General features: G+C 36.1%; 1 protein-coding gene across 2 annotated transcripts in view; it reads left to right on the top strand.

The window, feature by feature from the left end:
* MAP3K5 (mitogen-activated protein kinase kinase kinase 5) overlaps window positions 1–27,185 on the top strand; it is a 194,417-nt gene that overhangs the window by 82,056 nt on the left and 85,176 nt on the right. For both annotated transcript variants that reach the window (XM_057737704.1, XM_057737705.1), the window contains 2 exons: window positions 791–961; window positions 21,216–21,328. In XM_057737704.1, coding sequence (XP_057593687.1) covers window positions 791–961; window positions 21,216–21,328 — 284 coding nt within the window. The remainder of the gene's footprint in view (window positions 1–790; window positions 962–21,215; window positions 21,329–27,185) is intronic.

Genomic DNA, 27,185 nt, shown 5'->3' with positions numbered 1-27,185 from the left:
TTTTAGTGTATTAACAGAGTTGTGTGACCATCAACGTTATAAGTTTTAAAACATTTGTATCACCCCCAAAAACTCCCCTCCCCATTAGCAGTCACCCTCCCATTTCCTCTCAAATCCTCCAGACCTAGGCAACCACAAATCTACTTTCTGTCTCCATAGATTTGCCTATTCTGGACATTTCATATAATGAGCTTTTACAATAGGTAGTCCTTTGTGACTGGCTTCCTTCATTTAGCGTAATGTTTTCAAGGTTCAAGAAATAATTCTTAAGAGAATTTTAATCTTTGAGAACAGTCTGTACATACTTGCTGATTTTAAAATAAGCTATATAAAGCAGCTTCCTCAGATAATCAGTTGGTCACATGTAGATATTAGGTGACTCTTGGGTTAAAGTTGGTTGGCTGGTATTGCCGTGAATAGTTTGCTCAGTGTTTTGGAGCAAAAGCCATTGAAACGTATAGTGTCAGTGTTTTGTCCCTTTTTGGGTTCCTTGACTCTGTCCCATTCAAGGCCACAGACTGCATTCCTAATCTCACTCCACTAACTTGAATTTGCATAGAGACTGCAGGGAAATTGGAAGGACTATTGATGGATAGACACAAATCTATCACCATTAGCAGCAAAGCAACTCAAAAGATATCCTTGGTAGACGCAGTAGACATGCAATAGGATAAAAAGATTTACAGAAGGCTCTCAAATATAATTGTTGTTTTTATCCTGCCAAACTTCAATCAATAAACTGCTTTTGTAACCTATATTGAAACAACGATGTTTCCTTCCTCTACCTTAGGAGAAATCTCCCTGGAGATAGAGCAAAAGCTCTTGACATTATGATTCCCCTGGTGCAAAATGAAGGGCAAGTTGCTTCAGATATGTATTGCCTCGTTGGTCGAATCTACAAAGATATGTTTTTGGACTCTAATTTCATGGACACCGAAAGTAGAGACCATGGAGCTTCTTGGTAAGTATACAGGATAAGATACTTGATAAATTTATAACATAAAAAGTCATTTGCAAATGAGAGTGTTAAATTATTGTTATTTTCCTTTAGATTGTGTATTATGAAATAAATCTTACAATTTATAGCTTTAATAAATAATTTTGATGGAATTCATTTAATAAGAGAGTAAATTGGGTAAATTGGATGAAAAGAAAATGATTTAAGAAAAAAGAATTTTAAAAAGATATTATAAATATAATGTATAGTACAATAAGAATGTAATTTGGGGGGAAATTCATAAAATTTCACAGGGAGACGTGAAAAAAGACCTGACTGAATGGAAAAATATAGCAAGTTTGTGGGTGAGAAGACTTGATATTTTAAAGATGTTAATATTCCACAGCAGGGCTTTTCATGTAATTCAACAAATTGATTCTAAAATTTTCTTGAAAAATTAAGGGGCCAAGAATGGGCAAAGCAATTTTGGGGAACAAGGTGAAGGGACTTGCTCTTCCAGATAACAAGACACACTGTAACAATGTAATAATTAAGATATTGCATATGAGTGTAAGTATAGACAAATAAAACACTGGAACCGAAGAGCGTGCCTGGAATAGACTGAGATATATAGTATGAGACTAGATTTGTGACATGGTGTGCTTCATGAGCCAGAGTGAAAAGGATAGACTCTTCAGGAATGGTACTGGGAAATTTTGTGTATCTGCTTGTAAAAATAAAATAAAAATGAATTCCTAGTTTAACCCATGCACTGAAAATAAAATCAAGGTGAATTAAAGATCAAAAATTTTTTTTTAATCTTTAGAAAAAATATTTTTAGAATGAAATATACAAACTGAATTTATGACTCTGGGCTAGGAAAGAATTTCTTAAACAAGGCTTAAAAATACCATAAACCATAAAGGATTGGGAAAACTTGAGCCCACTAAAATTTGTCTCTGCTCATCGAGGTTCTAACTTTTGGAAAGAGTAGGTCTATTGCACTGATCCTCCTGCCAATAACAATGATAAACATTGGAAAAACACTTTAGAAGAGGTTTGAAAACACCAAAGAGCGACTAAAGATAGTAAGAAACTGAAGAGCTTTTGATCCTTAGATGAAGGGTACCACATTAGATAAGATCCACATTTAAATGCTTTTTCCTTTGGGGGAACTCTCTGATCTGCAGGTACAGGGCAGTTAGAACTCAAGAAAAAAATCATAGTCTTACTGGTTGGAGGAGTTAGTTTGAGGCTGCCAGAGTTCCTGGAAATTGAGTGATAGACCCCCCTAAATGAAGGAGCCACAGAGAGAGCCCAAAATATATGTATAAACTGCCTTTCCATTCTTGGCTGGCTCCTGATATGTACACGTGTCGGGTAAAACTCGAGTCCAGGGAAGATAGGAGCTAGAGCTGAACAGAGATTTCAGCAGTTGTGCAGTGCAGGAGAGATCGAGTTTGGAGTTTGAACCTCACCAAGTCAAAGGGTCTTGATAAACAGTTTGAGCTTTCCACTGAAACTCCAGAAAGGTCCGAGGCTTCAGAATAAAAAAACTACATCCCAGGACTAAGGAAATTAAGAGGAAAACCAAAACAGAGCCATCCTAATAAAACCTAAAAACCAAGACTCCACATGAACAAGGTGAACTGCCAATAATTTATTTGCCTATGGGAATAAAATTCAGTACTCTTAAGGGGAAGATAACAGAATCCAAACTCTACAACATGTCATCCAAAATGATGCAGTTACCATCAGAAATTACTAGATTTGTGAAGAGATAGGAAAGTGTGATCCATAATTTTTTAAAAATCCATCAATAGAAATAGACCCACAGACAACAAAGATTTTGGAATTATCAGAAAAGTATATTAAAATAACAATGATAAATATGTTAAAGAGACTACTGGAAAAGATGGATATTATGGGTGAAAATATGGAGAATTACAGGAGATAAATGTAAACTGGAAAAGAACCAAATGGGAATTCTAGAACTAAAAATATAGTATTTGAAGTCAAAATTTCATCCAATGAGATTAACAGCAAATAGGACACAATACAAGAAAGGATCAATAAACTTGAAAACAGGTGATTAGAAATCATTCAAACTGAAAGAGAGGAAAGAAAAAGATTGAGAAAGAAATTAATGGTCTCAGTGACCATTGGAATAGCATTGAACAGTCTAACAGACAGTTATTGGAGTCTGAGCAGTAGAGAAGAGAGATGACATATATCAGGAAAAATACTTGAAGAATTAGTGACCAAATATTAACCAAATCTGATCAAACAAACAAAGCAAACAAACAGAACAGCCCACAGATCTAGGAAGCTCAACAAAAACTCAAGCAGGGCAAATACAAAGAAAACCATTCCTCAGCACCTCATAGTCAAATTGTTATCAAACAAAATTAAAGAACATATCATAAATGCAGTCAGGAAAAAAGGTACATTATATTCAAGGGGAAGAGTGAGTTCTGACTTTTAATCAGAAGGAAGCCAAAGACAATGGAGTAACATCTTTAAAGTACTTAAAGCAGAAAACAGTCAGCCAAGAACTCTCTGCCCATGTCCTGGCTATTGTAAATAGTGCTGCAGTAAACATTATGGTACAAGTTTCTTTTGGGATTATGGTTTTCTTTGGGTATATGCCCAGGAGTGGGATTACTGGATCATAGGGTAGTTCTATTTGTAGTTTTTTAAGGAACCTGCAAATTGTTTTCCATAGTGGCTGTACCAACTTACATTCCCACCAACAGTGCAGGAGAGTTCCCTTTTCTCCACACCCTCTCCAACATTTGTTGTTTCCAGATTTTGTGATGATGGCCATTCTGATCGGTGTGAGGTGATACCTCATTGTGGCTTTGACTTGCATTTCGCTGATGATTAGTGATGTTGAGCATCTTTTCACGCAGATACAGAGAATGGACTGGAGAACTCGAGGTTTGGGAGGGGGCGGGGGGTGAAGGGGAAGCTGAGACGAAGCGAGAGAGTAGCACAGACATATGTATACTACCAACTGTAAAATAGATAGTCAGTGGGAAGTTGTTGTATAACAAAGGGAGTCCAACTCAAAGATGGAAGATGCCTTGGAGGACTGGGGCGGGGAGGGTGGGGGGGACTCTAGGGGAGGGGAGTCAAGGAAGGGAGGGAATACGGGGATATGTGTATCAAAACAGATGATTGAACTTGGTGTACCCCCCAAAAAATAATAAATAAATAAAATTATTAAAAAAAAAAAAAAAAAAGAACTCTCTGCCCAGTGATAATGTCTTTCAAAAATGGGGGTGAAATAAGGATGTTTCTAGATTAATAAAAACAGATAATATGTTGCGTACAGACCTTTACTACAAAACATGGTAAAGGAAAATCTTTAGGTTGAAGGGAAGTGATACCAGATGGAAACATGGATCAGCAGGAAGGCACGCAGAGCACTGGAAATGGTAAAAATATTTATGAATACATAGAAAAGATATCATCAACAAAGTAAAAAAATAAACCACAGGCAGGGAGCAATGCATGTAACCAGTATAGGATTTACATTCAGTATATATAAATAACTCCTAAAAATATTTAAGAAAAAAGATTGAAAATGGGCATAGGATAAGAACAGATCATTCACAAAAGAGGAATCACAGATGGCCAACAGACATATTTAAAAACATAAAAAATGCTCTACTTACAAGCTAAAACAGGCATACCATTTTACACTATGCAGATTAACAAAAATTTATGAATTTGACATTGTCAGTTGCTGGCACAAGGATGTTTGAGAAATGGGAGTCGTAGTGAAACCGTGCATCTCAGATTAGAACTTGAACCCACTTGGCTGGGACTCAAACCTGGCCAAAATGCAAGATCGTCCAACTGAGGTCACACACTTGGTTTCAGGACTTAATGAAGCTCAGGTTCTTGAGGTCTCATTGCAGAAAGAATTTAGTGAGAGACAAAGTGATAGGTAAGAAGTAGATTTATTTAGAGAAAAACACACTGCACAGAGTGTGGGCCATCTCAGAAGGTGAGAAAGCCACTTGGGTATGTGGTTGTCAGTTTTTATAGGGGTGGGTAGTTTCATAGGCTAATGAGTGGGAGGAGTATTCCCGGAAGGGGTGGGGATTTCCACCACCCACTTTTTGATCCTTATGGTTGGCCTTGGAACTGTCATGGCGCCTGTGGGAGTGTCATTTAGCTTGCTGATGTGTTACAGTGAGCATATACTGACGCTCAAGGTCCCGTGGAAGTCAACTTGCCTGCCATCTTGGACCCATTTGGTTCTAATCGGTTTATGTCACGTTCTCAGGCTATGTCATTCTTTCAGAGGTTGTGCCCTGCCACCTTCCCTCCTGTTTCACTAGTCCACTACTGTTTGTGGTAGAAAATCTTATGACTATTTAAAGAGTTTGGTATTATCAGGAAAAGTTGACAACTAGCCTTCCCTAGATCCAGGAGATCTACTCCTAGTTTATACCCTAGAGAAACTGAAGTTTCTCCACATGAAAGTTTAAAAATAAAAAAAAAATCTTAAAAGAGTTGAGCAAAATAAGCAAATGGCAGAAGGACACATGGAATATGATTTCGTTTCTAGAAACTTTAAAAACAGTCATACACATCTAGTAAAAGTGTAGATGCATGAATGCACATCATAAATTCCCAATTCAGTATAATAGTTCCCAGTGGGGAAGGAGTAAAAAGGGATCATGGAATGCTTCGCATGCAGGTGCAAGAATATTTAAAACATTTTATTTCTTGAGCCGAGTGTTGGGTATGTGGGTGGGAGGTGTCGCTTATATTATTCTTCTGTACTTTTTAGTATTTCTGAAATGTTCCCCAAATAGTCCCTGATTTAAAAAAAATATTAAAGGAGGACTTACAGAAAGAGACAAATACCATATGATATCACTTATATATGGAATGTAAAGTATGACACACATGAACTTATCTACGAAACAGAAACAGACTCACAGACGGAGAGAATTGACTTGTGGTTGCCGGGGGGTGGGTGTTGGGGAAGGGATTGATTTGGACTTTGGGATTAGCAGATGTAAACTATTATATATGGAATGGATAAACAACAAGGTCCTACTGTATAGCACAGAGAACTATATTCAGTATCCTATGATAAATCATAATGGAAAAGAATATAAAAAAGAATATATATATGTATATATGTATGTAACTGAATTACTTTGCTGTACAGCATAAATTAGTACAACATTGTAAACAACTATACTTCAATTTAAAAAAAAAAGGGAGGTTGACTTAGTTCAGGTGTTCCTCAGTGATAGCCATAACATTTTTTACGTTGTGAAGCAGAAATCTTAACGTTTCAAAATCTGGTATCACCTTAGCAGTTTAATAGGGGCCTAACATTGGGATAATAGGTTATAACCAGGGAGGGAAACTTGGGGACAGTGACTTCCTAGATTTTCATGGACGCCTTTGGTTTGGACTTTTACATTTGCATTATACACTTTTACTGCAGTTCAGAGAGTTTTACCGTTTCTCTTAACCGTTTCTCTTTTTTCCGCTGCTATGAAAGAGAAATAACTATGCAACCTTTCTATTACCAGAAGATTTCCACTTTAAGAAGATTCTTAATTGTAAGAGAATTAGAATTGGATATTTGGAAGCATTGTGCCAGTATAAATGCTGGGATTTGGCAGCGAAAATGAAATGCATAAATAATTTTTAAAAGCCTGATTTTCATGGTCAGCAGATTCAAATGGAAAACATGAAGTTAATGTGCATCGTGCACAGGAATAAAATAGAAGTGTTTCCCCTTTTGAAAAACCAAACAATTTAGACTACTGAGCGCTTTCAAGGTCACATAAAGTTCAATAGAGGAACAGAGGGTTGTCTTTTTTTTTCTTTTTTTTTTTTCTCCTGGTTGTGCTTTTATTTTAACTTTCTGTACTTCCCACTTCTGCCTCCTTTTCTATGGTTCGTTCCCGTGTAGCTGAGGAACATTAACTATCTCTCAAAGGAGCTTTGTGTTCAAAGTCTTCAGGTCAAATTGAACATGTCGGTTTTTTATGACATCTTTAAGCTATTCATTAATTCTCTAGTAAGAACAGGGAAGGCCCTAGGAGGCTCCATGGGAAGAACCTTAGGAGTTGATCTCAGTGTGTCACTCACTGATTTATCGAGTAATATAAGAATGTCACTTCTACTGTAGATTACCTGTCCATAACCTGCCATTATTGTCATTCTATCTATTTGTCCCATGGATCGTTAAGAACAGTTCCCCCCTATTTTAAAATGGGTATTCTTTCATGCCTTCACACTTGTAAAGCCACTTCAGTATTTCTTAGTGTGTCAATCCAACTCCCACAATCCTGCAAATACACTCACTCGTGTTGGTGCGTTGACATCATCTATAACCTCCCATTCTGTTAGAGCTGAGAAGTAAAAGCACGTTGACATGGTGCTGATGCAGGAGGGCATTCCTGAGGTTAATAGGCATCTGGCCAGACTTACCCAGGATTATGCATTTCCTGAGTCCTGGGTCCCAGAGAGTTGTTTCAACTGACATTTTTTGAGCCATAATCTTCTGAGTTTTCACTTGTCAAGTGCTGGGATGGGATAACGACTGAGTGGCAGGCAGTCAGTCCCTAAAGCTTCTTTCCCTGGACAGTTTCCATACCCTGAACCATTTTCTTTTGGCTTGACTGCATAGTCATCTACTGAGCATGGAAAGTTTAGGAGAAGAGCTTCAACTCAATAGGAAAAGAGCCCCAAGTAGTTGTGATTACAATGGCATGTAGAACTCTTTGTTGAAATTTCCCTTTTTAACATCTTTAATGAGTTTACTGTTCCTGACTTACAGCACAGGGAGAAAGCTTGACACTCCTCTGAGCATTCGTTGTGTTTGGTATGAGTACTGTATATACCAGGGCACTTTTTTACTTCTAAGGAGACCTTCTAATGCAGATCTGTTTTCTGAGAGGTTTACTTGGGATTCGGAATGTGAAAATACCAAATAAGAAAAAGGTTTATGGTTTAGGTTTTTTTTAAGTTTGCAGAATTGTAATATGTTGTAGAACAAACGTGTTGAAACTTATCTGGGACAGAGGGTAAGTGGTTTGAAAGAACACATCCTGCTGATTTAAGTATAAAAAAAAAGAGTAGTTCTCTAACATTTGATGTTTTTCATTGTCACTTCCTTAGTTACTTTTGGTCACTGAAGCTCTTGTGAATGGCTAAAATAATGCTATTTTTTTCTATATGTAAGGTTCTATAATCCAAGTTAAGGTATGAAAAATGCCTTTTTTGATCTTTAGGTAATTTAAACTGAGTTTGACTTTTAGTTATTAAAAAGTTGTAGCTTTTTTTTTATCACAGTTGGTCAGTGTAAAGTTAAATACAAGTTAAAGAAAGAAGCAATGGTACCTGTCACAAGTGCTGGTTAGAGGATGTTTGGGGCTGCTATAGGATAAAGAGCAAGGTCGGGACTTCCCTGGTGGTCCATTGCTTAAGACTCCATGCTTCTATTGCAGGGGGTGTGGGTTTGATCCCTTATAGTGGAACTAAGATCCCACATGCCTGCCGCAAGGTGCAGCCAAAAAAAATCCCCCAAAACAAAAAACAAAACCCATGGAGTTTCTGAAGTGACAGACTGAACTGGAATGACCCAAGGCAGTATTATGGACCATGACTTGGAGGGCCATAGAAAGTTCATTGCCAAGATTATCTCTACAACTTCTTTTTTTAACCTCATCTGAAAAAGAAATAACCACAAAGTAGTTCTGCTGAATTCATATGCAGCATGACTTACTGAGAACATTTTGATATATGCAGTATTTGTTCAAAAGGTAGAAATAATAATCATTCCCTTAAACTTTAGCGTTCACACAAGGTTTTGTATATCTTATTAACCATTGGAAGCTTACAGGCACCTTGTAAAGTAGGCAAGGCTGGCATTTTTCTTCCCATTTTACAACTAAGGCAAGTGAAACTCCAAGAACTTAAGTGAATTTCTTGATGTTTTGTGATTAATAAAATTTCAAATCCAGTTTTTTCAGATCCAGTGTTGTTTTTTACTACATCCTAGGCTCACTTTCTTGGAATTTTCAGGAACAAACATTTCTAGGAATATCTGTACTGTTTTGTTGAAGAGGCCTGGACTTTTGGGAGACCGACATGAAATAAATGTTGACTCAATACTTGGAAACCGTGTGATGTTAGGCAAATTACTTAACCTTTAGGAAATTCAGTTTTCTTATTTGAAAAATAAGAATAACACCTACTTAGATGAATTAGAATGTTCTTAGCATCCTAAAAGTAGTCGAATACCTTACTCCAATGGGCTTAAGCAATAAGAAAATGTAACTTCTAAAACATGAAGTCCAGAAATAGGGCTGGGTCTGACGTAGGTTGAGTCGGCAACTTAAAAATGTCAGCCGAGTCTGTTTCCTTGTTATTGCTGTGGGTGGCTGTGCCCTCAGCCTGGCCTTCTTCGAGTTGCAAAGTGTCTGTGGGCACTTTAAGCATCACTTGAACTTAGCTATGCCAAGGTCTGAGACGGGGACTTCCCTGGAGGTCCAGTGGTTAAGACTCTGCGCTTCCAATGCAGGGGGCACGAGATTGATCCCTGGTGGGGGAACGAAGATTCCACATGCTGCTTGGCCAAAAAAATAAATTAAACTAAATTAAGTTAAATCAAATTTTTTAAAAAAGGTCTGAGATGGGAGAAAAGGAGGCTATCTCCTTTTGTATCTTTTTCTTAGGACTAAGAAAACACTCATAAAAACCTACCCCACACTTTCCTTACATTTATTTCTTTATGCTTCTAGTATTTCATCGTCAGCCCAATACTATACAAGTCACTAGCAAGGAAGATGGTATTATTACAAATGGTTTAGACTCATCACTTTGGAAGGAATAGATGCTCTGTTTGAGGGATTAAACAAAGCTACATATGTTCAAGTCCTGCAATGTAGTAGGCCCTTAGAGTTATATCCTTAGTATACAATATGTGAAAATATTTTGTATTTCTTTATATTATATTTATCCATGTTCAAAATAGATATTGACTAGATTAATGGATATTGATTAGATTCCTTTTTCCTAAAATATTCTTGTTTCCTTTCTCTTATTTCTGAATCTAGCTGAACATTTTAGCTAATGAGGGAAAAAAGAGTCTGTATACTTTGTACATAGGACTTCCTAGAATTTCATATATCATTACCATAGCTGTCGTGCGGTCACCTGGGGTAGGCAGTGATTGCCTGAAATCATATTTGGTTTTAGAGATCATAGTATTTTTGAGGGGAGAGATGAAGTCATTTTCAGAACTTTGAAAGGAAATTAGGTGCCTATACTGTGTTAGCATAATCATGTCTCCTTGTTGTAATGCCTAAAAAGATCCATAGCCAGGAAATTAAAAGCATTCAGTCTGTTTTTAGCATTAATTTGTTCATTTTTCCATAGTAACTTGGGAAAGAACAGACAGCTTTGCCTTATAAACTGATTTTCTTTTACGTCAGTGACAGTGCTATTCAAACAGTAATGCGTGCCTAATAACTGTTTAGCTTCTACAATATTAATGGGGTTGGCTTTACTTTGGAAGAGTTATGTAACAGACCAATTGACATGTAAATAAAGACCAATGTCTATTTTCCATTTGCCAGATTAGCCCTTCTTTCCTTGGCTTCAAGATATCCTTCGCTGTGTTATCTCTATTTCTACCACGTTCTTTCCCCCACCGAGTTTTATCTCAACATTATTCCACTGACATCATTTTGGTTTAGTCCTTGGTTGTATCTGTTAGTGAGTTTCCAAATTTTGGGTGATTTTTTCCTTGAAACACTAAACCTGAAGAGTTCTTAGTAACTCAGCGTGACACCCAACTCATTGGTGTCCAGGTGTAGATGACTCTGAAGGAACCAGCAATTCTAGGATGACCTGAGGCTTGGGTAAAACACATGTGTGCTCATGATTGCTTTGTAAACAAGTGCCCTGGTGCAGTGGTCTCATGCTTTGACCTTGATTTAATATGGTATTCAACAGATGACAGATTGGGTGAAGCTCTATTGTGTTATGACCAAGTCAAAGTCCAAGAATGGTAATAATGTCACTATAGAGGTTCCTAATTGTGGCTAAGAGTATTAAGCACCTAAGGAGAGAAACTAAGGCTTGCTTTCTGTAACCCAGTTGTCAGAGAGTGAATGAGAGAAGTAGATGTTTGCCAGGCATTGTGATGAAAAGGAAGAAGCATTTGGAAGAATAAGGATGATTTTGCTTAGTGAACCAAAGCAATTATTTCCAAGCCTGACTGGATATCAGAATTGCTTGGAGAGTTTTTCAACTGTGCAGAGTTCTTTGTCCCTGGAAATTTTGCTCAGTGGGTCCATTTTATTAAATAGATTAACTATAGTTGGTAATATGACTGCTCCTTTTTTACTAAATGTTTAGACTTTCCTCCTATTTTGCTCAGTCCCATCTTCCTAAATCTTTACTGCTTTTCATATCTTTAAAGACTAAGTTTAAACGCCTGGCCCTACCTTCCCTTCAGAGCTTTCCCAAACCTGTCTCCTCCCATCTTCTCAGCCTTCTTAGAATGTGGGTTTTGCGTTTTAGTTGGAGAGAGCTGGCAGTTATTGGAAGGATAAGTGTAGACTGGTCATAAGCATATGAAAACTCTTCACTCTCAGGAGCAATCAAATAAGTGCCCATTAAAACCCTGAGCTGTGCTTTCTTGTTACCAGTTAGCAAAAATGAAAAGAGATGAGAATACTTTAATTTGGCATGAGTGCAATATAAAAGTCTTTCTCCTGTGCTGCTCTTGGGAATGTGAATTGGTAAGACCTTTCTGGCAAGCAGTTGGGCATTACGTATCAAGAGCCTTGAAATAATTCAAGTTCTTTAATCCAGTTATGTCCTTTGTACACTATCCTAAAGAAATAGCAGATATGGAGATAAAGATGTGTTTACAGTGTTCATGACACTGAATTTTATGGTAACGAAAAATTGGAAGAAACCTAAAAGTCCAACAGTGTTAAATGGAAGGAAAACATCTCAAGTGATGGAATATCCTTCATTCAGAGTTGTGTGTGTGGAGCGTTACTGGTAAAAATATACATGAATAAAACTTACCATTTTAACCATTTTAAGTGTATGATTCAGTGGCATTTAGTACAGTCACATTGCTGTGCTACCATCATCACTCCCCACCCACAACCTTCGCAACTTGCAGAACTCAAACTCCGTACCTGTTAAACAACTTTTGATTCTCCCCTCCCCCCTTCTCCTGGCAACCACCATTCTACTTTCTGTCTCTATGAATTTGACCTCTCTAGGTATCCCATGTAAGTGGAATCATATAGTATTTGTCTTTTTTGTGAATGGCTTATTTCACTTAGCATGATGTTCTCAAGGTTCACCATGTTGTAGCATGTGTCTGGATTTCCTTCTTAAAGGCTGAATAATATTCCATTTTATGTATATACCACATTGTGTTTATCCATTTACCTGTCAGTGGATATTTGGGTTTGTTCCCACCTTTTGACTATTGTGAATAAAAGCTGCTATGAACATGGGTGTACAAATATCTGTTTGAATTCTCTGCTTTCAATTCTTTTGGGTATATGCCCAGAAGAAAATAGTGTTTTTAAAAATGTTTAATAGTAACATGCATCATGATATCATATGAAAATTAAAAAACAGATTATTAAAAGAGCATGATTCTCTTTTTTTAATTTATTTTTTAGGCTCTTTATTGGAATATAATTGCTTTACACTGTTGTGCCAGTTTTTGCTGTACAACAAAGTGAATCAGCTGTATTTATACATATATCCCCACATCCCCTCCCTTCAGAGACTCTCTCCCACCCTCCCTATCCCAGCCCTCTGGGACAAAGTGAGAGAGTAGCATTGACATATATACACTACCAAATGTAAAATAGCTAGTGGGAAGCTGCTGCATAACACAGGGAGATCAACTCAGTGATGGGTCATGATTCTCTTTTTTTGGAAAAAAATATGCAAATAGTAAAAGGACTGAAAGAAGATAGAATTTTGAGTTTTTAGATTTTTTTATCCTGTTTTTTCTATTACAATAAAAATCATATACAAATAAAAATAGATAGCTAGTGGGAACCTGCTGTATAGCACAGGGAGATCAGCTCGGTGCTCTGTGATGACCTAGATGAGTGGGATCAGGGAGGAGGGAGGTTCAAGAGGGAGGGAATATATGTATACATATAGCTGATTCATTTCAATGTATAGCAGAAACTAACACAACATTGTAAAGCAACTATACTCCAATAAAAAAATATATATACTTAAAAAAATCATATACAAGTAAGTAGTTTGAATTAGAGAGGGTTTCCCCCCATCTCCAAATCAAATCAACAGAGTGATTTGGCACCAGTTTTCATCCCATGCTGTCTTGCTTTCCTCTGAGTTATTTTATGAGTGATAATTTCAGAAATATCCCTAGAGGTGTAAGGCGCCGTGTAATTCTAATTTAATTACTTGTATGTCTCACGGAAAGAATCACAGCTGTTATATCACAAAGAAGGAAAAATGACAGCTAGATAGAAAGAACTTGACTTGAGCTCCATTTCTTCTTTGATGGAAAGTAGATGCTCTCTACCTCCAAACAATCGATTCAAGAATATTTCCTTTATTCTTGACTTTGTTGAACATCTCAGTACAGATGCAAAAAGTGAGCTAAGTTTTTATTACAAAGATTCATCACTCGGTTATCAAGTACATAGCTCTTTTAAAGCTAGCTTACAATTAGGTGACAAATACAGTGCTGATATAAGGCAGCCCTTGAACAAAAATCTGTTGCTCTGAAAGCTTGAATAAGAACTTTGCATCTCTTCAATGTAATAATGAGTTGAAGAATACAAATTATTTATCCTCTTTCAACAAATATTTAGTACTAAAATAGAAAACAATTAATAATAGTGGAAATAACTTCATGCAGTTACTCAACTGTACTCACCAGAATTTTCTCAAGATGTCTGGTTCCATCCTTTAGATTTGTTTCCTTTATGAAGTCTTAAATTAGCTTCACTTACCTGTAATCATTTTATTTCTGTATTTTTGTAGATAGTTTTACACTATTAATTACTGTGTATAGATTTCTTTATGTAAAAACTAACCAATTATTCAATGTTCACTTATCCTCTTGCTAGTTAAAGTGTAAAGTTTTCAATGACATGAAATGTCTTTGGTGCATTTTATGGGCACATTCAGCAGTATTGTCATATCAGTCCTTTAAAAATATTAGTCTCTAGTCTAAGATTGATCAAATACATTTTGTGACAAACACCTTTCTTTCCAAGAATATATCAATGCCTGTTTCTGTAGTATACAGAATCCAAACTTTATCCTTAATATGAAAGCAGTTCTATTTTTATTTCTCAGTATTATTTTTCCTATTTCACCCAACTCCCTTTTACTAAAAAACAAAAACAAAAGCAGAGGTAATGAAAAAGGACTAAAAAAAGTTTTTTTAAACACACACCAAAGGGTAGGCAGAGTCATACAGTGAAGAGGGCTCAGCTTTGAAATCCAGCAGAATTGGGTAAAGTTCCTGCTCAACCACTTTTAAAGTGCATGAATGACTGTTTCCATGCTTCAGTGTTCTGATTAGTAACCTTGGGAGAATCCTCCCTACCTTAAAGAGTTGTCAGAATTAGAAATATTATGCTCGAAGTGTCAAGTGCAACGCCTGTACCTGCTAGGTGCCCAGTCGTGAGAGGCAGCTATTATTATTGTTTCTGGTGGTAACTGCAGCTTCCTGTGGTGGACAATATCATCCTTTTGTATACAATTGCTATATTGTATTGTTGTTAGAAATACACTGTCCCTGTTCACAGGAAGATTAAATATTCCCACCCCATGACACCAGGTTCCCAGTGTGTGTGCTGGTTGATACTCTTTATCAGCAGAAGCTTTAAAAGCTGTGTTGTGGTTATGTCACATGTACTTTCCTTAGCCATTTTCTGGGGAAAGCCGCTCCTTCAGGCTGGGTCCCAGAGGGAAAACAATGGTGGGCAGAGCTGAGCCAGCTGATATAGAAACTTGCAAGCCACTGGGATTTGCTGTTGGTACTTGGCACATTTACCCTAAAATGACTGATATATCTTCTTCAGCTGAAATGGATGGTTTCATTATTTTAGCATCTATGTGTATTTTTACCAAGTTTGAGTTAAAAAAAAAAACACAGTGAAATGACAAAATATATATGGAAAGTTTAGCGCCAAGGAACATGAATACGCCTGTAATAAGAATCAACTTTAAAATAAGCTTTTTAGTAATAGCATGAAAAATGAATCATATGCCACTTCTTCAGAGGAGGCTATACTCTCCCTAGCAATAAATTAGTTTCTCATGTAAGACTCTAAGCAGGCAGCAATGAAAACTATATAAATAATATCTTCAGTATTTTTATTAAATAGTGAATTACAGTAACATTAAATTGTAATGTGGTGAAGGTGATATGCAATTCAGTAATGTGGTCCAAGGATGTAGCTTTCTGGTCTTATGGCTTTACCAAGGTCAGGATTTAGACTACTAGGGAAGTGAATAGATTATTTTAATTTTATATGACCTGCTGTGTTTATCACTTGTCTCAGCCTGGCTCTTGGTTAGAAGTGGATGCAGTTTTTCTTCATTCAGCAGGTGTTCTGTAATCACCTGCAGTGAGTCAGGCATCCGGACGGATCAGGCGTTGGAGATTTATTGCTCAACAAGACTGACAAGGTCCCTGCTCTCAGAGAGCATACATTCTATTGTGGGAGATAGACGATAAAAAGAATAATTTCAGATTATTTTAAATTCTGTAATAGATACGGAACTATTCAGTTTCCTTTTTTCCTTGTGTCGTGCTCATCTGTGATTTCAAGAAAATTTTCCAGTTCACCTAAGCTGTCATATTTATTGGCATACGGTTGTTCCAAATATACTTTTACTTTCTTTTTAATGCTAGTAAGACCTATACTAATGTCCCCCTTTTCGTTTTTGATAATTTTGAATAACAGTAATTCGTATTTTCTTTCTCTCTCTGATGAGCAGTCTGCCTAGGAGTTTATCAGTTTTATTTGTCTTCTCCTAGAATCAACTTTTGGCACTGCTGATTTTCTTTATTGCACATCTGTTTTCTACCTTATTGATTTCTGTTTTTTCCTTTATTATATTCTCCTTCTACTTTGGGAATATATGATGTTTGTTATATATCTAGATGGAAGCTTAGAGCATTGATTTTTCAACCTGGCTCCTTTCCTGACATATGCATTGAAAGATAAAAATTGTTCTGCATCCCAGAAGTTTTGATGTATTGAACTTTCAATATTGTTCAGCTCAAATACCTTTTAATTTTCAGTGTGACTTTTTTGACACCTGGGTTATTCAGAAGTAAGTTGCCCAATTTACAAATACATCTTTCTTTCTTGTTCTCTAGTTTAATTCTGTTTCCATGAGAGGTGCCTTTATAGCCTAGGATACAGTCCACTGTTGTTGGGTGTGGTGTTCCACATAAGTCAGTTAGATTAACTTGATTCATCATGTTATTCAAATCTTCCATATCTTCACTGATATTTTTTGTCTGCCTGTTTGATCATCACTGAGAGAAGTGTTTTAAAATCTCCAGCTATGAATGTAGATTTGTCTGTCTGTTTTTTGGTTTTGTCAGTTTTTGATTTATATATTTTGAAGCCATGTTAATAAGTATGTTTAGGATTATAAATCTTCCTGTTGAACTTACCCTTTTATCATTACAAAATGTTCCTTCTTATATCTTGCCATAATTTTTGCCTTAAAGTTAGTTTTGTCTGATATTAATATATAATCACAACAGATTTCTTTTGGTTAATAGTTGAGTGATACATTTTTATGCATCATTTTACTTTCAGCCTAACTGTATCCTTGTATTTAAAGTGTATCTCTTTTAAATGCATTATAGCTGCTTCTTTTTTCTTTTTCTTTTTCTTTCTTTTTTTTTTTTTTGCTGTCATTCTTAAATCAAATTTGACAGATCTTTTTTATTTGGAGTGTTTAGGTCATTTACATTTAATGTGGTAACTGGTAGCTGGGCTTATGTCTACTATCTTGCTGTTTATTTTCTATTTATTTCATATCTTCTTTGTTCCATTAATCCTCCATCCCCTCCTTTTTTCAATTAATTTAGTATTACATTTTATCCTTTGTTAACACTTTAGTAATACTTTTTATGTTATGCTTTTGGTAGTTCTCTAGAGATGACAGTCCACATCCTTGGCTTTTAGAGTCAGTCTTAAATTTGTACTTTACCACTTCCTGAACAAGGAAAGAAACTTAGAGCAGAGTAAATATTCAGTAGTTTAAAAATAGTTAATATATTTTATCAGTCAGATATTCACCCTTTCTGATGCACTTCCTGCAGGTCAGTGCTTCCAGCTGGAATCACTACTCTTTAGCCTGATTACTTTTAGTATTTTCTGTAGTGCGGATCTGCTGGCAACCAATTCTGCCAGGTTTTGCTTGTTTGAACACATCTTTCTTACACCTTTTCTTTTTCCTGTTATCACTCTAAAGATGTCATTGCATTATCTTTTGGCTTCCATAGTTTGTATTGCAAAGTCAACTATCAATTTTATTGCTCCTTTGAAGGTAATGTATCTTTTTCTCTCTGGCTGATTTTAAGATTTTTCTCCATGTCTTTGGTTTCAGCATTTAGCCTGTGCTTATTTTATTTTATCCTGCTTGAAGTTTGCTGAGCTTTTTGAATCTGTGGGTTAATGTTTTCAAGAGTTTGGAATATTTTTGGCCTTATGTCTTCAGATATTTCTTGTGTTCTGTATTCTCCCTTTCCTCTTTCTGTGGCTACAGTGATACATATGTTAGACCATTTAGCTATGTCTCACATCTCTTACGCTCTGTTTTGTTTCTTCCCCTCCCTTTTTCTCTCCCTGCTTCGGTTTGATGCTTTTTATTGACCTGCTTTTTTTTTTTTTATTTCACCAAGCCTGTCTTCTGCTCTGTCTAGTCTGCCGTTAAACCCATACGATGAATTCTTATTTTCAGGTATTGTATATTTTAGTTCTAGATTATTTGATTCTCTTTTTTTAGATTTTTTTGAAATTGATTGTCTTTTCATGTGTTTGTCCATTTTTTTCTCGATTTTCTTCGCCATATTTGTAATGATTATTTAAAAGTCCTTGTCTACAAACTCCAACATCTGAATTGTCTGTGAGTCAGGTCCTCTTGTCTGTCTGTTCTTTTGTTTATTGGTCACATTTTCCTGATTCTTTGCATGTCTCATAATTCTTTATTGTATGCCATACATTTTGTATTTAAGAATTATTGAGACTGAGGATGATTTTATTTTCTCTCATAGAAGGCTGTCACTTTCCTGTGTTAGCCAGACAGGGTGAGAAGCTGATTACCTCAAAAACCACAATTGAGTTGAGTTGGTCTGGGTTTCAGTTTTAGTTGACCCTGTCTATCTTGGTTTTATCCCTGCTTCCTGGATGTGACCGCCCTCAGCTTTTGATTGAGAGCCAAGCAGGACTCTGTCTTCTTATACCTTAAATACTGTGGAAGATTTTATAACTGTCCTTTGGAGATCTGAGTTTGACTCTTTATTCTCTTATATTATACAGCTCCAAACTTTGGAGGAGATTGTCATCTATTTATTGTAGGCTCCTCCCTCTAGTAAAACTTTACTCCTAAGTACTGCCAGACTTCAGATTTCACTGCCATTCCAGCCATACCTCATCCCCAACTGCCCATACAGCCAGCATTCAACAAATGTCCTGTAGAGAAAAGCAGCTACACATTTGGGGTTCCTCCAGGTTTCACCCTGTCCACTCATTTCTCTTGTCCCTGGTAGAGTTTCAAATAGGTAGAGTTTCTCTGCCTATGCCAATCCTATGCTTAATCTTGCTGTTGGAATCAGCAGATGTCCCTGTGGAGACAAAAGCAATTCAGCTCTCCTTGGAAAGACACTTCCCTCTTTGGAGTTTTATTTCAATGATTTTGTTGTTGTTGTTGCTTCCATAAATCTCCAATGTCTATAAAAATGTGTTTTTGATATGTATCCTTTTCCCCACCTAGCTGTTGTAGCAGGAGTGATGGCTCCCAAGTAGACTATTACATCTTACTTGGAAACTCAAGTTTTCCCTGACATTGAATATTCTTCTACAATTTAAATGGTGACATAGCTTTCCAACATTCGGAATACATTTTATTCCATATTACATTTTATAAGATTGTTGGAAATTTAGGAAGTACCTTTTCATCTTGTAACAAATATTCTTGTAACCAAATTTCTGATTACATAGTTAATGTTTTTTCTTAGTATAAGTCCGTAGATATGAAATCTTATGTCTGTAGCTATGCATTGCTTTTTTTAATATTTTATAATTTTTGATAAATATCAGCAAATTTCTGCCAAGAAATACTATACTAATTTACAGTGTGTGAGAATTCCCACTTCCTTAAAACTTTCTCCTCAGTAACCAGCTTATTATTATGGAGTGCTATGAGCCATAAAAAATATGAATTATTAATTTATTGGCATCTATATTTTGGTTAAAATATTTTTAAATGTATTGTTTATGGTAACAGAAAAACAGATGTAAGCCCGATTTTTCATTTTGGTTGGTCTGGCACATAGGAAGCACTTAGTCAATGTTTATTGGTTCATTTGGGATTATTTTGCTTTCTTCATCTTCCTTTGAATATGTTTAAGCAAACTATTCCATATTCTTTTCTTTCAGGAGAAATGAAAGAATTTATTTGTTGAAAAATATGACATGTCTTGAGATGAATTGGTAGAAAGTATAAAGTATTAACTCCTTTCTTCTCCTGTATCTTTTTTATTGGGACCTTCTATTTGCCTCTGAACAAACACAAAGACCTTTGGGTCTTATATGAGTCTAAGACATAAATCATGTCTTTTCTTGATATGACCTACTTTGGATATCAGTAGTCTGGGTACATGCTTTTTCCACTTTAGATGTGGGAAACATCTGTACTTCTGGAGAGATAAAATGCTTTTTAATCAGCAACAGTGATGCAGTTGGAAATATTTTTTTTCTTATTCCACATACGTAACTATTTGAGCCAACTAGTTGAGATTAATACTTATTAATTTTTGTTTCCTTTCAGAGACACTTTTTCTTTGCTTAAAAAGTAAGACCCTTAAAAAGGGCACACGATTCTCAATATTCAGAAAAGATGTACTTTTCCTTTTCTTTTGAAGTTTACTTTACCATTTTAAATTATGGATAATTTCAAGCGTATATAAAAGCCAAGAATATACTCTAATGTACACCATTGTGCTGGCTGTCATTTTTGTGATTCCCATCTTTCATTTTCACAATGATTTTAATAAGAATGCCTTTATCTTGTAACTTTAATGGGTTTTCCCCTAACTATCCTTTTTTTTTTTTGTATCATTAAATGGTCATTCGTTAGGTATTTAGTCTTTATATTTTCCTCAATCTGATTTTTTAAAATAGAGATTTCATTTTTCATGTTTGGCTCAGTTTTTGTTAGTCACTAGGGCATTATTTTAATTTTGTTCTTCATGCTCTTGAATGAAATGATATTGAATATTGTTGCTTGTTAAATGATGTGTGTGGAGGGAGCCTTGAATGGAGCCTAGGAACTGTTGCCTTGAAAATACAGTGGATATACAAACACTGAAATCTTTGCAAATGTTGAAGCGTTTTTAAAGGTTGATATTCAGTTTCATGCATATTTAGAAAAGTGTTCTCATTCTCTTTGAGCCAAAATTAGTATGCACAGGCACAACCTCTGTTTTTCTTAATTTCTTACTGCAATTGACATTCTTTATTGCATGTCTATATCACTCTTACGTAAGTTATTATTTCAGTATTTTACCTAGATGATCTTCCTCATTGCTTTGTGTATTTGTTTTTTTTGGTTTTGTTTTTGTTTTGTTTTGTGTCTTTTTAAAGCTTTTAAAAAACACTTTAAAATATGTACAGGTTTCTTATCTTTAAATTTTCACTGTTTACCCATGCTCGCACACACGCATGCTCTCTCACATTTCTGAAAGACTTTGAAGAGAGGATTTTTTAAAGAGTGGGGCTGCTATGATGAGGCTGAGTTAAATGAGGGAAATGCCATGTTGCTGAAGGTGAGAGTGGGCAGTTACTTAAGCATTAAATCCTAATAGCACACTAGATTCTGGGGTGAAGGCCAGTGGAATATTTTTCCTTGCTCAGCCCTTGGAGTTATGCAAACAGAACCTATTGCAAACTCGGAGTTTCATGATTGAGAAAGTAAACTTGAACATTTGTGTGTGTTTTTTTTATAGGTTCAAAAAGGCATTTGAATCTGAGCCAACACTACAGTCAGGAATTAATTATGCGGTCCTTCTCCTGGCATCTGGGCACCAGTTTGAATCTTCCTTTGAGCTCCGAAAAGTTGGTAATTACAGCTTGATGTTGTCCATGGAAATCAAAAATCTGGACCCAGTGATGTAAAGAAAAAGAATCTTTGATAGATGTTCCTGTGTTTTCTGTCCCATCTGACTTTCTAAAAAAAAAAAAAAAAAAAAAAAACCTCCTTATTTAATGTTTTATATTGTTGTGCAGAATCCTGACATTGGGATGTAATTCAGTTTTTAGTTTCTTTTACCTGATATTTTTTACTCGAGTTCAAACTAATATTAAAAATATGGTCTCTGCATTCAGCCCCCAACTGCCAAATAAGGTAGTGTTTTGTGGAACATCAGGGAATTTTCCTATTTTAGATTGATTTTGCTTTCCTGGTGAAGAAACAAAGGAAGGAAGGAAGGAAGGGAAAGAAAGAGAGAGAGAGAGAAAGAGAGAGAGAAAGGAAGGAAGGAAGGAAGGAAGGAAGGAAGGAAAAGAAAAGAAAAAGAGTGAGGGAGGGGGATGGAGGGAGGGCCAGGGGAGGGAAGTTCTGATAGTTCCTGTTTCTGTTTCTGGTGCACACCTGCCCCCATGATTTCAGTGTTGTTGAAGGTGGAGCCTCCCAAGCCCCTAGAAAACAGGCCAAGCAGATGGCAGTCTTGGCTGTGACTGGTCTCCTCAGGGACCATCTCTGAATTGCAGCTATTGATAGGATGTGCTTTGTCCCTTTTGTCAGTGGACATTGTCTCATATGCTGACTCTTTTTTGGAATTTTTAAAGATTAGGACATCTCAGTGAACAAATTTTATGTGATTTCCTTGGCTCTGGCATTGATAACACTTTTAAGGTTCTAGGTACTGAATACGGTCCAAGGTAATCAGATTTTGCTCTCCCTTGAGTGTCTAACCACCTCTTTCAGAAAGCCTTTCCAACCCGTAGGAGTTTTTACTACAGACATAGAAATATTTTGCCATATTTTTCATAAAGGAAAAAAAATTGATCTTAGTTAAGCTATGAATTGTAGAAGAAACTTTTCCTTTAAGATTTTTAACTGGAGAAATGTTTTGTTTAATTTTTATGAGAAAAAATGAGCCCTGGACTTTTTTTTTACATTATTTGGGAAGGGCTTATAGAATATAGCCTTATGTAATATTCTGGGAAATCTTTGAGGCAAGTAAAGTTTGAGTACTAAGTACTTTTTAAAAGACCCAGACAAAAAGAATAAAAGAATGATACAATGCTTGTTGCTGCTGGATGGCGGTGGTATTCAATGCACAAAATTTTACATGAAATAATTTTCTTAGTTGGAAAATGAAGTCAGAAAAATATACACATTTCAGAAATTATAATTATAATAAAATTCTGCATCTAAGGTTATTCAAAAAACTTTATACTAGCCAAAACTCCTTATGCATCAGTGATCTAACAGTGATTTATATTGCTCTGTTCTTGAACTTGAGGTTGAAGCCTCCAGATCATTACAGAATTTGACACTGACTTGCATGTGTAGGTAGAGCAGTAACATAGTGGTTTGAAATGTACCTATTCTAAATTCTCATTTTTAAGTTAAATGTAGATTAAGATGGTCAGTAGATCTTAAATGTTCTCACCACAAAAAAAGAAATGGAAATTATATGACATGTTGGAGTTGTGAGCTAAGGCTCTAGTGGTGATCATTTTGCCAGATCTAAGTGTATCAAATCAACATACTGTATACCTTAAACTTACACAATGTTATATCAATTATATCTTTAAAAAGCCAGGGGGTAAAAAAAGGATGGTCAGCGCTCTGAGGTTTGAGGAACTGTGATTAATGTAGCTTTGTAAAGGAAACACACTTCAGTTTTTTCCAAGAAGAGCTCATTCATAATACATGTTGAACAAGCATTTGAAAGTGTATGAAGTTGAATTTTTAATTTTGGAAATTGCAAAACATACACAGACTTAAAATATGACTTGACAATGAATTTTTAGTTCCCGTAAGAGCTAAGTTTTAAGCTTCTAAAATACTGTGATATACACTCTAAATTATATGTCATTAATAATTAAAAGGCAATTAAAACTCACTAATTTAGATTCTACTCAAATCACAAATTATGCTAATCAATATAGATTAACCTAAAATTAATATTTATATGGTAAAATAGGATTAAAGGGATTTAAAGGAAAAACAGGTTGACTAAATAAATGAATATTTTAATATAATAATTACAGTAATTAATAGTATATTATAAAAAACAAGACTAATAACATATTTGGCATGTTTTAAAGATATCAGTTGCATTCTTTTTTAATGAAAATTTGTAATAATTTTATCTTCTCCCATTTTTTTAATATTGGCCCCCTGCAAACATACAAATTAGTCTGAGTCCCTGAGTTCTGATAGTAATTAGACTTTTCTTTATAAAATCTTTTCTTTGAATGTATTTTGAAATGTGATTTATTTATAAAGGGCAAACAAAAATTAAGATGTCATAAAATGATCACTAAATCTGAAGCTTTCCAAACGTATTATCTTAACTTTAAGCACTCTAATGTAAGAACAGTTCTTAACTGTCGGAATCTGTTGCCCAAAGACTCTTAATTCTAATTGTGTGTTTGTTTGAGGTTATGACTAATCGCTTCATGATCTATGTTTTAATTTCCCAGTTTTTGAATAATCACCAATGTTTGGACTATTTAGAACTAGGATTTAAAAACACAGAACCAGGCTTCCCTGGTGTTGCAGTGGTTAAGAATCTGCCTGCCAATGTAGGGGACACGGGTTTGATCCCTGGTTGGGGAAGATCCCACATGCCTCGGAGCAACTAAGCCCATGCGCCACAACTACTGAGCCTGTGCTCTAGAGCCCGGGAGCCACAACTATTGAGCCCACCTGCTACAACTACTGAAGCCCGAACGCCTAGAGCCTGTGCTTCACAATAAGAAAAACCACCTCAATGAGAAGCCCCTACCCTGCAACGAGTAGTAGCCCCTGCTGGCCGAAACCAGAGAAGGCCAGCTCACACCAATGAAGACCCAACGCAGCCAATAAATAAATAAATAAATAAATAAATAAATAGATAGATGGATAGATATAATTTTTAAAAAAGAGAGAAAAAGAAAACCTGATCTTTAAAAAACAAAAAACAACAACAAAAAACCACATTAACTGCTACTTACATTTACCCTTTTTTTCAGCTTCACAAGCCTTAAAATTAATATTCAGACTTTAGCTAAATAAAAGCTTATTCTCCCATCTTCTGTGGAATTTTCAACCATGAGACACTTTATGAGATGATGATGTAATAAAAGAAGAGTGTGATTGGAATTGAGAAAAACACTATTTGAATCTTATTTTCAGGGAGCAATTAAAATAAAATTTGTATTACTGAATATAACAATCCGTGAGTCTAAAAGGATAATTAAGAAAAAGAAATCAAAAGTAAAACAAAACCCGTCACCAACCACAAAACAACTCACTTGCCATCTCTGGAGGTGACCAAATTCTTAGAAAATTAAAAATTATAAGGAAGGGACTTCCCTGGTGGCGCAGTGGTTAAGAATCCACCTGCCAATGCAGGGGACATGGGTTTGATCCCTCGTTGGGGAAGATCCCACGTGCCTCGGAGCAGCTAAGCCCGTTCACCACAACTACTGAGCCCATGCACAGCAACTACTGGAGCCTGTGCTCCACACCAGAGAAGCCACTGCACTGAGAAGCCCACCACCGCAACGAAGAGTAGCCCCCGATCGCCACAACCAGAGAAAGCCCACAGGCAGCAACGAAGACCCAACGCGGCCAAAAACACATAAATAAATAAAATGATAAATAAACATTTAAAACAAAATTATAAGGAAAAAATTCATTACTTTCCCTTCTTTTTGAAGGAATACTGTAGTTCATCCAGTTGAGGAGATAAAACTCTTCTTAAGACATGCTACATACTAACTGTATTCTTCAGGAAAATACATTCTTCAAAAGAATGCTAGCTAATAAAGTAGAAGGAGTGGTAAAGCTGATAATTATAATGATGTTGGAAAAATGATTCTGACAAGGGTCATCAATTAGAACTAAAACCATTGTTTTTTTTTTTTATTTTAATTTTCATTTGCCATATTTACATGATACCAAAGCTCACCCACAGATTGCTTGTTAATCACAAAGGAACAAATGTACCCATACACCACTGTATATATCCCCTCCAGGAAGCCAGCTGTCAGTGATCCAACTGGCATCCCTAATGGTGGGATGGCTGGACATGTGCCACCTGATATGGCGAATGCGAAATAAGCAGCATCTCCTGTGAAATAGTCTTGCCAAAAATGTTTAACCTGAACCTTAAGATTTAGCCATCAGTTAATAGGAATCACAGTTGGCTCAAAAAATGTCAGACCACACCATGAAGTGCCATCAGACAGGTACAGAATATAAAGACATTCCTCAGGACTCCCCTCTGGGTCTCTTCAAAAAATCAATGTCATGGAAAAAAGCATGGGTGGATTGGTTAGGTTAAAAAAGATTTAGAGAGGGACTTCCTTGGTGGCACAGTAGTTAAGAATCCACCTGCTAATGCAGGGGACACAGGTTCAATCCCTGGGCTGGGAAGATCCCACATGCCATAGGGCAGCTAAGCCCATGTGCCACAACTACTGAGCCTGCGCTCTAGAGCCCTCGAGCCACAACTACTGAAGGCCACGCACCTAGAACCGGTGCTCCGCAGCAGGAGAAGCCGCCGTAGTGAGAAGCCTATGCACCAAAATGAAGAGTAGCCCCTGATCGCCACAACTAGAGAAAGCCTACACACAGCAACAAAGACTCAATACACCCAACAAAAATAAATACACTTAAAACAAAACAAACTAAAAAAGCTTTAGAGACATAAAAAAGCAACTGCAGTTAATGATCCTTGTTTGGATTCCGATTTGAAAAAACAAACAGAGAAAGCTATAGGAGGTATTTGGGGAACAATTAAGGAATTTGAATCAGGACGAAATGTTAGATAATGTGAGGGAATTATTATTTTTATTAGGTACAATAATCAAATAGGTTATATAGGAGAACTTTTATAATATGATGCAATATTTAAGGATGAAATATCCTGATATCTGTAATTTAATTTGAAATGGTTCAGTAAAAGTACTCAGGGAGATGAAGCAATAGCAAAATATTAGCAGTCGTTGAAAATGTGGTCATTCATTGTAGTATTTTTTCGACTTTCATGTACGTTTGGAATTCTTCACAGTGGAAAGTTAAAATAAAAAGAATCTAATCTCCACCAGGGCTGTGTGACCTTCAACAAGTTGCTCAATGTCGCTCAGCTTTTTTTTTCCTCATTGCAGAAGGAGCTAATCTCTAACTGATTGTGTTATTGTATAGATTGTATAGATTTTCTGTGTACTGAGCACAGTGCTAGGTATACGAGTGTTCAGTAAAGTCTCCATTTCCTACCTTTCTCTGTTAAAACAGCAGCTGCAGGATGTAAAAACTATGATAGAAGCTAAACTATTAAAAAATCTTCAATTCTTAGAAGTCAAAGTTCTAATTAGAGCATTGTCAACATTTAAATTGCCTAAACAGATGATTGAATCAAAGAACTGGTATTTAAAACAGCAATGACATACTGTGAATTGCTTATAAATTTAGCCAAATTTTTTTTAAATTATTTATTATTTTATTGGCTGTGTTGAGTCTTTTTTTGCTGTGCGCGGACTTTCTTTTTAGTTGCGGTGAGTGGGGGCTACTCTTCGTTGCAGTGCGCGGGCTCCTCATTGCTGTGGCCTCGCTTGTTGCGGAGCACGGGCTTTAGGCGCATGGGCCTCAATAGTTGCAGCACATGGGCTCAACAGTTGTGGCTCACGGGCTCCAAAGAGCAGGCTCAATAGTTGTGGCGCACGGGCCCAGCTGCTCCGCGGCATGTGGGATCTTC

This window comes from Hippopotamus amphibius, chromosome 6, assembly GCF_030028045.1.
Source record: "Hippopotamus amphibius kiboko isolate mHipAmp2 chromosome 6, mHipAmp2.hap2, whole genome shotgun sequence".
Lineage (NCBI taxonomy): Eukaryota > Metazoa > Chordata > Mammalia > Artiodactyla > Hippopotamidae > Hippopotamus > Hippopotamus amphibius.
Note: the sequence above shows the minus strand (reverse complement) of the source record. Positions and strands in the feature narration are given on the sequence as shown.